The 18,299-nt window shown below is 43.0% G+C and overlaps 1 protein-coding gene across 3 annotated transcripts in view; it reads left to right on the top strand.

The window, feature by feature from the left end:
* The window catches only part of slc26a10 (solute carrier family 26 member 10), a 100,123-nt gene that overhangs the window by 17,934 nt on the left and 63,890 nt on the right, over window positions 1-18,299 (top strand). For all 3 annotated transcript variants that reach the window (XM_073071150.1, XM_073071149.1, XM_073071148.1), the window contains exons 5-7: window positions 2,577-2,729; window positions 9,490-9,572; window positions 17,030-17,177. In XM_073071150.1, the coding sequence (XP_072927251.1) occupies window positions 2,577-2,729; window positions 9,490-9,572; window positions 17,030-17,177 (384 nt within the window). The remainder of the gene's footprint in view (window positions 1-2,576; window positions 2,730-9,489; window positions 9,573-17,029; window positions 17,178-18,299) is intronic.

Raw genomic sequence — 18,299 nt, 5'->3', positions numbered from 1 at the left:
TAAATGTTGGTACAGGCAGAAAGTGTCTGAATAACCTGAGCCCTACTTCCCTTTAATGAAGAGCAGTGGCCCCTTTAAGAGCTGCTGCTATTCTCTTTATTCACGGCTCTGTTTGAAAGTTTGAGGCTAAAATTTAGTGGTATCTGTCCACTTGAGGCTTGCCCTCTGCCACAAACATATAAAACCAAGGATTGGGTGTAAATAATCGGAAAATACAATAAAGAACAGAACAGCACAGAAACAGGCCCTTTGGCCCACAATGCTGTGCCCAGCTAATTAAACTAATAATGCCTCAATGAATTAACTGCACATAGTTTATATCCTGCCATTCTCTGCACATTCATGTGCCCAGCTAAGGGCCTCTTAAACACCTCCGTATTATTTGCCTCCATCACCACCCCTAGCAGCACATTCCAGGCACCCAGCACTCTCTGTGTATAAAACATTGCTTCACACATCTCCTTTGAATTTATCTCCTTCTCACCTTAAAGCCACCTACAGCAGTATTAAACATTTTGACCAAGAGGAGAAAGATACTTGTTGTCGACTTATCTATGCCTCTCATACTTTTATAAACCTCCAGAGAAAACAACCCAAGTTTGTCCAACCTTGCATTGACTCAACGGGCTGAATGGTCTTCTTCTGTCATGAGCAATTAAGAAATAAGGATAGTTTACGTTCAAGTTTATTGTTTTAGGGATGCAGACCTAGAGTAAGTGCCATGAAAATTAGCTTTTTCCAGTAGCAGGACAGTACATTACAGACATGACTAGCATAAATTAACATAAACTTAAATTAACATAATTTTTACATGTCAGTGCCATTGGTACAGATTAGGGAGGAATAACTGGGCTCATTGAAATTCATTCACTTCAAAGTTCAAAAATCCAAAGTAAATTTATCATGAAAGTGTGTATATGTCACCACATCCTATCTTGAGATTAATTTTCTTTCAGGCATTTACAAGAAAATAAAGAAATAGAGTAGTATTTATGAAAAACTATTAATATTGAAGACCAATAAACAAGCAATGTGCAAAAGAAGACAAATCAAGCAAGTAATAATAAATAATTAATAGTTGTAGAGTCTTTAGAAGTGAGTCGATAGTTTTTAACTGTAGGTTTGTCAAAGTTTACACAAACTTCTAAGAAAGAGGTACTGCTATGTCTGCACTTACCTGCTGGTGCCATGACAGATCCACTGATACGCTAATGCCAAAGAATTTAAAGATACTGGCCCTCTCCATCTCCAATCCCCTAATAAGGACTAGCTCATGCACTTGTATAAACTTATGAATCATCTTGATAAACAGAAAGGCCATTTTATCCTTGGCAGAGCAGTCAGAAGCAGGGGTAGGAATTTAAAATAAATGAACAAAGAACAGAGAACATGGATCAGTACAGGACAGGAACAGGTCCCTTGGCCTACAATGTTTACACTGAACATTGTTGTAGAATTAAGCCAAATCTCTTCTGTCTGCACATGATCCATATCTTTCCATTCTCTGCAGATTCACGTGTCTCGCTAAAACTTCCAGGCACCCACTGCTCTCTGTGTAAAAAATCTTCCCCCGTCTCACCTTAACCGCATGATCTCTAGTATTTGACATTTCTACCCTGAAAAAAAGATACTCTACCCTATTTATGCTCTCATAATTTTATAAACCCCTATTAAACACCCTCATAATTTTATAAGCTTCTGTTAAGTCTCCCCGCAGCCACCACCACTCCAGAGAGTTTGTCTAATCTTTCTTTATTGCTCATGCCCTCTAACCTAGACAGCATCCAGATAGAACTCTCTGCACCCTCTTCAAGGCCTCCACATCCTTCCTGTAATGGGGTGACCAGAACTGCGCACAATAATCCATGTAAGGCCTAACTACTTGGAGTAGAAGGATTTGAAGGGAAATAGAGATAATGGGTGGTCCGGAACTCACTGTCTGAAAAGGTGGGAGAGACAGAAACTTCTCCCCACAATTAAACAGACCCTAGTGCGTGGCTGAAATCCTGCAACTAGCAAGGATTTCAACCTTGGATTCCAACAAGTACAGTGCTGAAAAACGGGTTTGAACTGAGTGGTGATGGGCTGAACAGCCAGAATTGTGTTGTAAAATTTCAATAATTCTGTCCTGTCTTGAACGTTGACTATTTCCTTTGCTTCCTAGAGTAGCAGAGAAGAGAAAGGGGCAGCATGGTAGTGTAGTGCATGGTAGTGCTGTAATTGCTTTCCAGCACCATCGATCAGTGATTGGGGTTCGATTCCCGCTACTGCCTGTAAGAAGTTTGTACAAAGATATTTCTAAAGCTACATTGCACAGGGATTCATCTTAGATCTAGGCCTTTCCGTCAGGTTCCCCTGACATATGAAGAGGTCAGGTAAAGTAGGACCTCATCTGCCAATGGCACCAACCCCTATTATCTGAAATGGTCTGGGATAATGTCACTCTATGTCACCTCTTAATGAGACCGAGAGACATCAAAAGCAGCTTCTTAAAATAATTATTATCAGACAAAGGAGAACGAATGGAGGGGCTGAACTGTGCAAAATGCATAAGGTATTATTTCTTATCTTTGCAGACACTGGCATCGCTGCTTGGAGCCCTCGCGATGACAAACATTGTCGAGCTGATTATTTCACTGATTTGCCTCAGTGTGCTCATTCCGATGAAGGAAATCAACAGCCGCTTCCAGCAGAAGCTCAGGACCCCCATCCCCATCGAGATCATCATGGTGAGGGCATGCCAACAGGTGCTGGAATATTTGGCATTCGGGTGCTTAGGAAGTAAATGGGAGGATCCAGCATTGCTGGGCCTCTTTGTGGAGGCATTGACAGGAGTGAAGGGGAGGAGCACTTGGGTCAGTCCCAGAAGTCAGATCAGGGCTCATCTGTAATGATAGACACAAAAGATTCTGCAGATGCTGGAAATCTTTTGTTTGTGCTACTCTGTAATTATTTATTTTTATTTGGAGACACAGCACACTAACAGTCCAATGAGCCCATGCCACTCAATTACACCCGTGTGACCAATTAGCCCACTAACCTGTACATCTTTGCAATCAGAACACCCGGAGGAAACCCACATGCTTACAGTGAGCATGCACAAACTCCTTACAGGCAGCAGCGGAATTGAACCCAGGTCACTGGCGCTACATACCATACGCTACAGTGCAACCCCACCCCACGATCACGTAATCGGCTACTCCAGTTTTGCTAGTCAAGGGTTAAATATTAGCCCAGATACCAGTTCTTCAAAATTATGCTCTGGGATCTATCACATCCACTCCTGAGAGGACAGGCAGCACTTTTATCTTTATATATCTGTTGGACTAGCGTCTCCTGTTAGTCATGTTTACAATGGACTAGTAATTGAATTCCCACCCACTGAAGCTCACTAACCGCACATTGACACGAAGTGCCCAACATAAAAAGCAAATCCTTCACCGCACAGCAAGGGCTCCAATTGTCGTCTGGTGTTTGCTTAGATAACAAGGACGTCGTTTCTCTGGGGATGATTCGAGCTTCTGGCTATGTTGCCCAAAGCGAATGTTTCTGAGGGTGTGTGGAGCGTCTGTTATGACAGTGCTGTGGCAAATCTAGTCTTGAGGACAGTCAAAACACACAGGGGTCAGAGACGAAACTACATCCCTAAATTTAACCCAAACCATGTCTGAGCCTGCCCTCTCCCGACCCCTCTTCGACCGCACAGTCTGTACACTCCACACACTGTAATGTTATACCTTTAGTCAAGTTCCAGCCGCTAACTGCCTCCAGTCTATAACCACCAGGCCCCGTTAATATTGGTCCAGTTAGTTACCCTTCCTGCCAGCACATTTCAATTAACGGAAACTCCTTTGACAGTTCACACTGTGCTGGTATTGGACTGGAGTATCAGTGTAGTTTCCTTAGAAAGTCATTGGCCAGTCACACTCTGCATCCACGGTAAGAGTGTTTGCCATTTTGGAACGGTCACTCACTGAGCTTTTATTGAAGAATGTTGCGTGTATCAGAATCAGGTTTATTATGACTGACGTGTCATGAAATTTGTCGCTTTGCAGTAGCAGTACAGTGCAGTACATTAAAAAAATACTATTAAGTTCAAAAGAGAAACTGCAAGGTAGTATAGTAGGTTCATGGACTGTTCATAGATCTGATGGAACAGGGGAAGAAGCTGTTTCCAAAACATTGGGTGTGAATCTTCAGGCTCCTGTAGCTCCTCCCCAGTGGTAATAATGAGAAGAGGGTGTGTCAGAGATGGTGAGGAACTTTAATGATGGATGCTGCTTTCTTGAGGCACCGATATTTGGAAGTTTTTTGTTTTCTTTTTACTAGCAATTATATTAAGAAGTCTGTTTTAGTATAGTGTTAATTACTTTTTCGGATTTTGGGTGGATCTTTTTTTCCTCCTTTATATTTGGAGTCGCCTTCTGGGGACACGGGGGTAGATGTAGTGTCACACTTTTTTTTCTGGCCTCCTTTAGGCGCTCTTTTTCATGGGTGGTGGGCGGGAGGGTTCCTTTCTAATTCTTTTGGTCTTTTTATTAGTTTTTCTAGTTTTTTTTCATTTGGGCTAATTTCAAACTACTAAAATGTCCGCTGTGTCATCATTTCCGGGTCCTCCCCTTATTTTTGTTCCTCTTCCGGGTGCATGAGTTCATACTTTGGTTAACTCTTTATATACCAAAGGGTTGATTCTAGAAATATGGCTCAGACCATTAATTTTGTCTCTTGGAATACTAATGGCTTAAACCATTCGATTAAACGCAAAAAGATTTTTAAAGTATTCCAAAGACTGAACACGCATATTATTTTTGCACAAGAAACTCATGTGAGGAAAGAGGATAATCAATTTTTTTTTAGGTTTTTGAGGGGTCAACAGTACCATTCGAATTCGAATGCCAAAGTAAAAGGAGTTTCAATTTTTATTGACTCCTCTATTACATTTGTTCAACATGATATTATTTCGGATCAGAGTGGTAGATTTTTGTTAATTACTGGGTTATTTTTTAATAAGAAAGTTGCTATGGTTAATGTTTATGCTCCAAATGTGGATTATCCTGATTTCTTTAAGTCTTTATTTACTTCTCTACCTAATCTAAATGAATATATGTTAATAATGGGTGGGGACTTCAACTGCTGTTTAAATCCTTTGCTGGATAGATCTATATCCATTCAGACTTTACCAAATAAGTCGACAGGTAAAGTAGGATCAATCCTTTTTTGACTGATAATGGAATTTTCGATATTTGGAGGTTTCTGCATCCTAAGGACAAAGAGTTTTTATTTTTCTCACATGTTTATCATTCTTACTCGAGAATTGACTATTTTTTCATTGACTCTCATTTTATTCCATCTGTAATTGGGTGTAATTATGACATTATAGCCATCTCTGATCATGCTCCAATGAAACTTTCTATTAAATTAATGGATACAGCTTCTAGTACTAAGCAATGGTGATTTGATTCTGCCTTATTGCAAGATCCGGATTTCATTAAATTTATGAAGGAACAGATCGATTTCTTCTTTTCAACTAATTCCACGGATGAAATTTCCTGCGGAACACTTTGGGACACTTTTAAAGTATATATACATGGACAGATGATCTCCTATTCTGTTGGTTTGAGAAAACGTATTAAGAAGGAAACTCTTTTATTGGTTGATAAGATTAAAGAAATTGACAAGAAATATTTGATTGCTCCTAGTAAGGAGCTTTACAAACAAAGGGTTGAGCTTCAAATGGAACACAGTTTATTACTTACATCTTCGATTGAAAATCAATTAATGAAAACCAGAACTGATTTTTATATACATAGTGATAAATCGGGTAAACTGTTAGATAATCAATTGAAGAACGCTTCGGTTAAATGTCAAATTATTAAGATTTGTCAACAGAATGGTGAACTGACAGTTAATCATGATGAGATAAACAAATCTTTTCAAGATTTTTATACCTCCCTGTATCATTCTGAATTTCCTCATGATCATAATAGCATGCATGATTTCTTTAGGAAATTGAATTTTCCAAAATTATCATCAGATGATCTTTCAATATTAGAAATTCCTATTACAGATGCAGAAATTAAAGGTGTTATTTCCTCTATGAATTCGGGTAAAGCACCAGGTCCAGATGGGTATACAGTTGAATTTTTAAAGTTTTTTTCCTCTGCTCTTTCTCCTTGGCTATGCAGGGTTTTTGAAGAAGCAATTAGACTAGGTAAATTACCACAATCTTTTTATAGAGCTTCCATTTCTTTAATATTGATAAAAGATAAAGACCCTACTGACTGTGCATCCTATAGACCAATATCCCTATTGAATGTAGATTCCAAGATCTTTTCCAAGTTACTGGCGACCAGGCTGGAGAAGGTATTACCTCAAATTATCTTGGAGGATCAAACTGGTTTTATTAAAAATCACTATTCTTTTTTCAATATTAGGAGATTATTGAATATTGTTTATACTCCTTCACGCAGCACCTCAGAATGTGTCATTTCATTAGATGCGGAGAAAGCATTTGATAGAGTTGAATGGCCATACTTATTTACTGTGCTTGAGAAGTTTAATTTTAGTCCGACATTTATATCCTGGATTAAATTGATATATCATACACCAGTAGCCTTGGTTTTTACTAACAATCAAAGATCTCAATTTTTTCGTTTATTTCGGGGTACCAGGCAAGGCTGTCTTCTTAGTCCATTATTATTTGATATTGCTTTGGAACCTTTAGCAATTGCTATTAGCGAATCACCTAACGTTTTTGGCATTACTCGCGGGATGGATATACATAAGTTATCACTATACGCAGATGACTTGTTATTATACATTTCTGATCCTGAGAAATCCATTCCTGCCGTTACATCATTGTTGGCTCAGTTTAGTAATTTTTCCGGGTATAAATTGAATCTTAATAAGAGTGAATTGTTCCCCTTAAATAGACAGGTTCCAATTTATGGAAATTTACCTTTTAAATTAGTTAATGACTTTTTTATATACTTAGGGATTAAAATCACAAAAAATCATTAGGAGTTATTCAAGGTTAATTTTTTTACTCTTAATTGATCAGATTAAATGTTTGTTCACTAAATGGTCACCATTGTCTGTATCTCTGATAGGTCGGATTAATGCTATTAAGATGATTATTTTACCCATGTTCTTATATATATTTCAAGCGGTACCAATTTTTATTCCAAAATCCTTTTTTGACAATGTTGATTCAAAACTTTCTTCATATATACGGCAGAATAAAAATCCTAGATTAGGTAAAAGATATTTACAGAAGTCAAGGAAGGAAGGTGGATTGGCATTGCCTAATTTTAGATTTTATTATTGGGCAATTAATATTCGACATTTGAAATGTTGGTTAAGGGATTGGGATTTATCTCCTAGCCCTCATTGGGTAAATCTGGAAACTAAATCTGTACAAGGATTTTCATTGGGTTCTATTTTAGGGACTTCTATTCCCTTTGCTCTTTCTAAATTGCATAAACGAATTGACAATCCGATAGTCAAACATACTTTACGTATATGGTTTCAATTTCAGAAATTTTTTGGGTTGAATCAATTTGTTTTAACTATTCCTATTGTATCCAATTTCTTTTTTCATCCCTCTATTATGGACCAAGCTTATTCATCTTGGAAGACTAAAGGTATACTACGATTTTCTGATTTATTTTTGGATAATTGTTTTATGTCTTTTGAACAATTATCTAATAAATATAATTTGCTTAGATCTCTTTTTTTCAGATATTTACAGATTAGGATTTTTTTAAACACTGTACTTGTTACCTTTCCAAATCTTTTGGAGAAATTGTTAGAATTAAATCCTTTTCAGAAAGGTGTAATATCAAATGTTTACAATATAATTATGAAAATACATTCACAGGCCTTTTATAAGATTAAAAATGATTGGGAAAGAGAACTTAACCTTACTATCCCTATTGAAAATTGGGATAAAATTCTTCAATTAGTTAATTTATCCTCTATATGCGCTAAACATTCCTTGATACAGTTTAAAGTTGTGCACAGGGCTCATATGTCCAAGGATAAATTGGCTCATTTTTATTCCCATATAAATCCTATATGTGACAGATGTCATTCTGAGATAGCTTCTTTAACTCATATGTTTTGGTCATTTCCACTTTTGAAAAAATATCGGAAAGATATTTTCGATATTATTTCCACGATATTGAACATTGATTTACAACCTCATCCTATTACTGCAATCTTTGGTTTACCAATGATAGAGTCAATTCATTTATCTTCTTCTGCTTGTCGGATGATTGCATTCCTTACATTAATGGCTAGAAGATCTATTTTGTTGAATTGGAAAGAAATTAATCCCCCTACCATATTTCATTGGTTTTCTCAAACTGTTATGTCTAAATTTGGAAAAAAATTAGAAGTGTCGTATATGACCCTTCTATTAAATTTGAAAAGATTTGGAGGCCATTTATTCAATATTTTCACATGATGTAATTTGACCCTGTTCCAATCCTATTTGTTTTTCCAGTTTTGATTATATATATGTTGAGAGGATCGGGGTTGGGGACACTGATGATTTTGTATCTTTTTATAGATATTATAAACAGCCGATTTTTTTTTCTTCTTTTTCTTTTCCTTTTTTTTCTCTTTATTAGTTAGTGATCAGTTTGTTAGATTAGTTTTTCTTAGGGTAATAATATTTTTTTTCTCTTTTTCTCTTTTCTGTTTTTTCTCAACATGATATACCTAGTTTTTTCTTTGTTTTGTTTATATGATATTTGTATCATTCATGATTTGGGAAGACTTATCTATATTGTACTTATTGCTTGTGTATCCTTCTATGTTCATTTTAATTTTGTAAGTTTGTAATCCCATTATCTATGTATTAATCTTATCATGTTGATATTAATAAAAAGATTGAAAAAGAAAAGAAAGAAAAGAAAGTTTCCTCGATGGGGGAGGGGGGGCACGGTTGTGCCAGTAATGGAGCTGGCTGAGTTTACAGCCCTGTCGGCATCTTTTACACCTCTGTGCATTGAATCCTCTGTACTAAAGGGTGCAGCGACCAGTCAGAATGCTCTCCATGGGACACCTGTAGAAATCAGTAGATATCTTTTGAGATCTGTAGAAACTTCGATCATAGACAGAGTGGACAGCCATCGCCTCTTCCCCAGGGCACCACTGCTCAGTACAAGAGGACATGGCTTTAAGGTAAGGGGAGGGAAGTTCAAGGGGGATATTAGAGGAAGGTTTTTCACTCAGAGAGTGGTTGGTGCGTGGAATGCACTGCCCGAGTCAGTGGTGGAGGCAAACACACTAGTGAAGTTTAAGAGACTACTAGACAGGTATAAGGAGGAATTTAAGGTGGGGAGTTATATGGGAGGCAGGGTTTGAGGGTCGGCACAACATTGTGGGCCGAAGGGCCTGTAATGTGCTGTGCTATACTACTACTATACTATTCATAAGAAATGAATAGAATATTGGATTTAACTGCTCACTTCTTCTTCACAGCTGATCGTGGCCACAGCCGTCACTTTTGCTACATCCCTTGATGAGCGTTGTAACGTCCAGATCGTGGGACACATCCCTGCAGGGTGAGCTCCTCTTTCTCTAGGAGATTAAAACGACAGTGATGAAAGTCCACAAGAGACATGTGTGAATACCTGTGAGTAGTTATCAAGATGCTGCAGGAACTCAGCAGGTCATGCAGCATCTATGGAGGGAAATGGACAGTTCATGTTTCAGGTTGAGATGTTTCATCTGGGTTAAAAGAATAGAACTGGTATAAAGAGGTGGGGTGGGGCAAGAGCTGGCTTGTGATGGGTGGATCCAGGTAAGGAGGGTGATTGGAAAATGGAGGATGGGGGAATGGAGATAGTGACACAGACTGGAGGAGAGAGGAGCAGGTGACAAGGGGCTGCAGATGGTGCGTCTGATTGGAGAGGGAGGTGGAGCCTGGAACATAATCAGGGAGATGGGGAGGGCAGATAGGAACAGTGGGTGGGGGAGGGGACCCAGTGGGAGGGGTGTGTGGGTGATGGACAGATGGAGCGGGTGGGGGAGGGGACCCAGTGGGAGGGGTGTGTGGGTGATGGACAGATGGAGTGGGTGGGGGAGGAGACCCAGTGGGAGGGGTGTGTGGGTGATGGACAGATGGGTGGGGGAGGGGACCCAGTGGGAGGGGTGTGTGGGTGATGGACAGATGGAGTGGGTGGGGGAGGGGACCCAGTAGGAGGAGTGTGTGGGTGATGGACAGATGGAGTGGGTGGGAGAGGGACCCAGTGGGAGGGGTGTGTGGGTGATGGACAGATGGAGTGGGTGGGGGAGGGGACCCAGTGGGAGGGGTGTGTGGGTGATGGACAGATAGGAACAGTGGGTGGGGGAGGGGACCCAGTGGGAGGGGTGTGTGGGTGATGGACAGATGGAGTGGGTGGGGGAGGGGACCCAGTGGGAGGGGTGTGTGGGTGATGGACAGATGGAGTGGGTGAGGGAGGGGACCCAGTGGGAGGGGTGTGTGGGTGACGGACAGATGGAGTGGGTGGGGGAGGGGACCCAGTGGGAGGGGTGTGTGGGTGATGGACAGATGGAGTGGGTGGGGGAGGGGACCCAGTGGGAGGGGTGTGTGGGTGATGGACAGATGGAGTGGGTGGGGGAGGGGACCCAGTGGGAGGGGTGTGTGGGTGACGGACAGATGGAGTGGGTGGGGGTAGGGACCCAGTGGGAGGGGTGTGTGGGTGACGGACAGATGGAGTGGGTGGGGGAGGGGACCCAGTGGGAGGGGTGTGTGGGTGACGGACAGATGGAGTGGGTGGGGGAGGGGACCCAGTGGGAGGGGTGTGTGGGTGACGGACAGATGGAGTGGGTGGGGGTAGGGACCCAGTGGGAGGGGTGTGTGGGTGACGGACAGATGGAGTGGGTGGGGGAGGGGACCCAGTGGGAGGGGTGTGTGGGTGACGGACAGATGGAGTGGGTGGGGGAGGGGACCCAGTGGGAGGGGTGTGTGAGTGACGGACAGATGGAGTGGGTGGGGGAGGGGACCCAGTGGGAGGGGTGTGTGGGTGACGGACAGATGGAGTGGGTGGGGGAGGGGACCCAGTGGGAGGGGAGTGTGGGTGATGGACAGATGGAGTGGGTGGGGGAGGGGACCCAGTGGGAGGGGTGTGTGGGTGATGGACAGATGGAGTGGGTGAGGGAGGGGACCCAGTGGGAGGGGTGTGTGGGTGATGGACAGATGGAGTGGGTGGGGGAGGGGACCCAGTGGGAGGGGTGTGTGGGTGATGGACAGATGGAGTGGGTGAGGGAGGGGACCCAGTGGGAGGGGTGTGTGGGTGATGGACAGATGGAGTGGGTGGGGGAGGGGACCCAGTGGGAGGGGAGTGTGGGTGATGGACAGATGGAGTGGGTGGGGGAGGGGACCCAGTGGGAGGGGTGTGTGAGTGATGGACAGATGGAGTGGGTGGGGGAGGGGACCCAGTGGGAGGGGTGTGTGGGTGATGGACAGATGGAGTGGGTGGGGGAGGGGACCCAGTGGGAGGGGTGTGTAGGTGATGGACAGATGGAGTGGGTGGGGGATGGGACCCAGTGGGAGGTGTGTGTGGGTGATGGACAGATGGAGTGGGTGGGGGAGGGGACCCAGTGGGAGGGGTGTGTGGGTGATGGACAGATGGAGTGGGTGGGGGAGGGAACCCAGTGGGAGGGGTGTGTGGGTGATGGAGTGGGTAGGGGTGGGGACCCAGTGGGAGGAGGGTGTGGGTGATGGACAGATGGAGTGGGTGGGGGAGGGGACCCAGTGGGATGGGTGTGTGGGTGATGGACAGATGGAGTGGGTGGGGGTGGGGACCCAGTGGGAGGAGTGTGTGGGTGATGGACAGATGGAGTGTGTGGGGGAGGGGACCCAGTGGGAGGGGTGTGTGGGTGATGGACAGATGGAGTGGGTGGGGGAGGGAACCCAGTGGGAGAGGTGTGTGGGTGATGGAGTGGGTGGGGGTGGGGACCCAGTGGGAGGAGGGTGTGGGTGATGGACAGATGGAGTGGGTGGGGGTGGGGACCCAGTGGGAGGAGTGTGGGCGATGGACAGATGGAGTGGGTGAGTGAGGGGAAAGGAACAGGGGTGATGTGAGCTGCGATGGGTGTAGGAGAAACTGGGTAGATCAGGAGGAGAGAGAAAAGGGACAGAGAGGGAGCAGAACAACTGTGAATTGGGTTTTCTGACTTCCCCCTCATGGATCTGATTACTTTTAAGAAGACCTTGCAGTTTGTAAATGATGTATGATCAAAGCAGTGAGTCTGCCACGTTCTAACACCTCTGTTTGGGACTTCTGTTAATCACATGTGTTGGTGAACCTTTTTTGTGTTATAAAGTCACACAGCACAGAAACAAGCCTTTTAACCCACCAGGTTAATGACAGTCATTGTGCTTGTCAATACAAATCCAATCTTTACATAATGGACTCTCATCTGTTGCTGCCGTTCTGCGATGGGAGTCTCAAAGTTCAAAGTAAATGTATTATCTGAGTATGTATATGTTATCATCTGCTACCTTGAGATTCATTTTCTTGCAGGCATTTACAAGAAAATAAAGAACTGTAATAGAAATTATGAAAAGCTATAATTAACAAAGACTGACAACCATCCAATGTGCAAAAGAAGACAAATTGTGCAAATAACAAAAAAGTAAATAAATAATACTGACAGCATGAATTGTAGAGTCCTAGAAAGTGTGCCTATAGGATAGTTTAGAGTTGAAGTGAGTGAAGTCATCCACATTGTTTCAGGAGCCTGGTGGTTCTGAATGTGGTAGTGTGGCACCTAAGGGTCCTATACCTCTTGCCCGATAGTAGTAGTGATTCTTTGGCCTTTGGTCAGGCCATTTCCCATTTGCTGGAAGTTCTGTCTTCCTAACACTGACCAAGGGGATAATGCTGAATTTGGAAGAGCATATATCAGCAGATCACTAGAAAAAGGGGTGATGACATGCAGCCGTCTCTAGTAACACGATGGGTTTCCGCCTCCCCTACTGGATTCCGGTCTGCTGCCAAGCCCCGAAATGGGGTCACTGGTGGAGGAAAGAAGAGACAAGGGAGGGGACTCCATAACCAGGAGCTTCCACATCCCTGGCCAATTAGACAAATGCAAATGACCTGTGACCCGAACCACACTTGCAGGATAGTTTTAAGGCCTTTTACTTTTGGTGAGTGTGCGAAGGTGGGGAATGTTGGGACTGGTCGGCCACCAGGTTGGTAATTGGCTTATGATTGTCACATGTACCAAGATCCAATGAAAAGCTGGTCAGATCATCCCGTACATAAGCATATCAAGGTAGTATTAAAAGGAAAACAGAACGTAGACTATAGTGTTACCATTACAGAGAAAATGCAGCGCAGAATGACAAATAAAAGTGCAAAGGCCACAATGGGGCAGATTGAGAAATCAGCATCTGAGAGATCCGTTCAAGAGTCTGATAACAGTGGGATAGAAACTGCCCTTATGGCTGGTAGTAAATGCTTTCAGGTTTTTGTATCTTCTGCCTGATGGGAGGTGGAAGAAGAGAGAGTGACCAGGGTGGGAAGGGTCTTTGATTTTGTTGGCTGTATCATCGAGGCAGCAGGGAGGGTAGACAGAGTCAGTGGAGGGGAGGCTGGTTTCTGTGATGGACTGTGCTGTGTCCACAATTCTCTGCAGTTTCTTGCGGTCTCAGGCAGAGCAGTTGCCGTACCAAGGCGTTACACACCCGGATAGGATGCTTTCCCTGGTGCCTCTGTAAAAATTTGTGAGGGTCAGCGTGTACTTGCCAAATTTCTATTGCCACCTGAGGAAGTAGAGGCGCTGGTGTGCTTTCTTGGCCATGGTGTCTATCATTGCAACTAATTGCTGGGGCAACTGGAGTGGGACTCTGCACCTTGGGGAACAAACTCCAGCTTCCTTGTGGAAGAAGACATTCAGATGCTGCCCCAGTGATGAGTGTAGCACCATCACTTAAAGCAGCCAACTTCTTCCAGACCCTATGAACGCTGGTTGGGTGTCATCAGGATGCAGATCCCGGCCCTTCAGTGCTTTCTACGCCATCAATATAATGTTGTCTAAAGATTTTTCACACCAATGCAGGTTTAAAAGGCTCCATAATATATCAGAACTAAGTAGTGCAAATATACTTGACAGAAATTCTTTCAGATCTTAATCCTGTTGAAATACTAACATTATCACAGTATACAAGCACTGGAAAGCCAATTGATGCATAGCTTCACAAAATCATAACAGAACAATGGAGTTCTAGCTAAGAAATTGGTTTTTGGCTTTATTATTGTCACATGTACTGCAATACAATGAAAAGCTTTTGTTCATATGCCCCCAGTACAGGTCCGTCCATATGTAAGTATCTCAAGGACGTAGACCAGTTTCACAGGTTCAGTAGTGCAGGTAGACGAAGTGTAAAGCCTGTGGCAAGGTAAATTGAGGAGAAAGAGTTCATCTTTGTCCACTCAAACTTCTGAAAGCAGTGGGATAGAAGCTGTCCTTACATTCTTTCAGAACCCATCTTGGCGGATCTTACAGGTTTGAACTTGTCTAGAAGTTCAATTAAAAAGCGGAGGAGTCCTTGGCTCAACGAGAAATAGAGGCACTGAGGCTGTCAAAGACAACACTGGGATTAAAGGGGAGAGTACCCGAGAGAGCAGAGGAAGAAATCCTGAGGGACAGATTTTCTGGTAGTATGACTTTAGATTGAGCCATCTTGATATAAAGCTGGGATTTAAATATTTGATTTATAAAATAGTCTCAGTTTCTATACAACTAAGAGAAGCAGTAAACATCAGAAATCTGGCGAAGCGTCTTCCAAGCACTTTGTAGGATTTCTTTCTTATATTCAAGGGCACAAGATCATCCAGATGCAAGTTGTTAAATAACAATGTGAGTTGGTAAAATTGCACATTGAGGGTGACATTGCATATTGAAGTAAATTTGGATACTCGATTGGAGATGAAGGCGGCAAGGTTTATAACACGGAGGATAGTGGGTGCCTGGAATGGGCTGGCAGGGGTGGTGATAGCAGCAGATATGTTAGTGACATTCAAGACAGGCATATGCATATGCAGAGAATGGAGGGATATGGACAATGTGCAAGCAGAGAGGGTAAGTTAAATTTGGCATCCTGCTTGGCACAGACATCGTGGGCTAAGGGTTTTTAGCTGTGCTGCACTGCTCTGTGTCCTGGTTTGATAGTTTCAATTCCCAATGAGGTAATCTCGAATAAGATCGACAAGGGAGAGGCTGTGGATGTTGTGTATTTGGATTTTCAAAAGGCCTTTGATAAGGTGCCGCATAAGAGGCTGCTTAATAAGATGAGGGCCCATGGGATTACAGGAAGGATATTGGAATGGGTGGACCATTGGCTGATAGGCGGAAAGCAAAGGGTGGGAATACAGGGATCCTATTCTGGTTGGTTGCCGGTTACTAGTGGTGTTCCGCAGGGGTTGGTGTTGGGGCCTCTTCTTTTTACACTGTATATCGATGATTTAGATTATGGATTAAATGGTTATGTGGCTAAGTTTGCGGATGACACCAACATAGGTGGAGGAGCAGGAAGTGTTGAGGAAACGGAAAGGTTGCAGAGAGACTTGGTCAGTTTAGGAGAGTGGGCAAAGAAATGGCAGATGAGATACAATGTTGAGAAATGTACAGTTGTACATTTTGGAAGAAGAAACAATCGGGCAGATTATTATTTAGATGGGGAGAAAATTCAAAAATCGGAAGTGCAAAGGGACTTGGGGATCCTAGTGCAGGATACCCTAAAGGTTAACCACCAGGTTGGATCGGCAGTAAGGAAAGCGAATGTTATGTTGGCATTCATTTCAAGAGGAATAGTGTATAAGAATAAGGAGGTGTTGATGAGGCTCTATGGGGCATTGGTGAGACCTCATTTGGAATACTGTGTGCAGCTTTGGGCCCCCTGTCTTAGAAAGGATGTGCTGATATTGGAGACAGTTCAGAGAAGATTCACGAGGATGATTCCTGGAATGCAGAGACTAACATATGAGGAGCGTTTGTCAGCTCTTGGATTGTATTCATTAGAGTATAGAAGAATGAGAGGGGATCTTATAGAAATATTTCGAATGTTAAAAGGGTTGGACAGAGTAGATGTGGAAAGGCTGTTTCCCTTGGTGGGTGAGTCCAGGACAAGAGGTCACAGTCTTAGAATTAGGGGGTACCCATTTAAAACAGAGATGAGGAGAAATTTTTTTAGCCAGAGGGTCGTGGATTTATGGAATTCGTTGCCACATACAGCTGTGGAGGCCCAATCATTGAGGGTGTTTAAGGAGGAGATTGACAGGTATCTAATTAGTCAGGGTATCAAGGGATATGGGAAAAAAGCTGGAAATTGGAACTAGACGGGAGAATAGCTCACGGTGGAGTGGCGGAGCAGACTCAATGGGCCGAATGGCCTGCTTCTGCTCCTTTGTCTTGTGATCTTGTGAGATAGGAAGAGTGGCCAATTTGATATCTCCTTTGATGCCTGCTTGGGAAGATTGCTATCACCCAGAAACAATGTCCTTTGAAGAAACAAATGAGCAGAAGTTCCATCCAGCTTCTAATATCGGCATCCCAACAGAAAAAGGCACACCAACAAACCTTAACCTGGTGTCAGCTTGTCTTATCCATTAATTGACTAGTCCTGGCAGCCCATCATTGAAGACGTCTTCATAAGATGATCACTCAAGGAGGTGGTATCCATCTAGAATATGCCCCTTTCTTATGACTACAATCAGGGAGGAGGTGCAGGAGCCTGAAGACACACACTCAATGTTTTAAGAATAGTTTCTTCCCACCCGCTCTCTGATTTCTCAATGGTCCATGAACTCTACCCCAATGTTTTGCTCTCTTTTTGTACCATCCACCTATTTCTCATATATTCTTCTTGTAACTGATAGTATTTTTTATGTATTGCACTGGACTGCTACCGCAAAACAACAAATTTCACAACATTTGTCAGAGCTAACAAACCTGATTCTGATCGCAAGTGGAAATAGAATAATGTGCTTTGTGTATTTTTTCACAGGTTTCCAAGCCCTCAGTTACCAGCCCTGGGAAGCATCCCGAACCTAGTCGGAGACACGGTGGCGATTACCTTTGTTGGTTATGCTGTGTCGGTATCTCTAGCCATGATCTATGCCGACAAGCACAGATATAAGATTGACCCCAACCAGGTTTGTATTTTCAGATTAACAGATATTCCGTAAATGCTAGTTGGCACACTTTTATCTTAAATCACCAATTTGAAGTTGGGAGTGGACAGGTCTTATGGAAAAGCACATTCCTGCACTTCAAGAATGAGTGAGTCTGAGGAGGTTTCTTTTCCCCTTTTAGTTTTCTCCTCTTAGAGAATTATAGAGGAATCCGGCACAAAAAGAGGCCCTTCAGCCCAATGAGTCTGTGCTAACCATCAACTGCCCAATCACACTAGTTCTACACTCAGCTTATTTTTTATTCTCCCCACATTCCCATCATTTCTCCAGAGCACAGAATGAATAGAATCATAGAGCACTACAGCACAGAAACAGGCCCTTCAGTCTATCCATTCCATGCTGAACCATTTAAACTGCCTAGTCCTATCGGCCTGCACCAGGACCACAGCCCTCCATATCCCTCCCATCCATGTACCTATCCAAACTTCTGTTGAATGTTGAAATCGAAATTGCATGCATTACTTGCGCTGGCAACTTGTTCCACACTCTCACTACTCTCTATGTGAAGAAGTTGCCCCATGTTGCCCTTAAACATTTCACCTTTCACCCTTAGCCCATGGCATCTAGGTCTAGTCTCACCAACCTCAGTGGAAAAGAATGCTTGCATTTATCCTATTTATACCCCTCGTAATTTTGTATACCTCCGCCAAATGTCCCCTCAATCTTCTACATTCTACGGAATAAAATTTTAACCTATTCAATCTTTCCTTATAACTCAGGTCCTCCAGTCCTGGCAACATCCTTGTAAATTTTCTCTGTATTCTTTCCTGTCGGTAGGTGACCAAAACTGCACACAATACTCCAAATAAGGCCTCACCAATGTCTTGTACAACTTCAACAAGATTCACCACCCTCTCTAAGAAGTTCCTACTGTTGTAAATGACCATCCGCAAGTCTGGCAAGCATGTCCGCTCAATTGAGAGTCCCCTCTAATGGAAATGACTCATCCTGTCAAGCCTCCTTAGGGTCCTATATATTTCAGTAAGATTACCTCTCGTTCTTCTAAACTCCACAGAATGCAAACCTAATTTGTTCAACTGCTTGAGATAGGAATCAGAATAAGAATCATAATTAGGTTTATTA

This window comes from Hemitrygon akajei, chromosome 18, assembly GCF_048418815.1.
Source record: "Hemitrygon akajei chromosome 18, sHemAka1.3, whole genome shotgun sequence".
Lineage (NCBI taxonomy): Eukaryota > Metazoa > Chordata > Chondrichthyes > Myliobatiformes > Dasyatidae > Hemitrygon > Hemitrygon akajei.
This window is presented reverse-complemented; position numbering and strand designations above follow the sequence as displayed.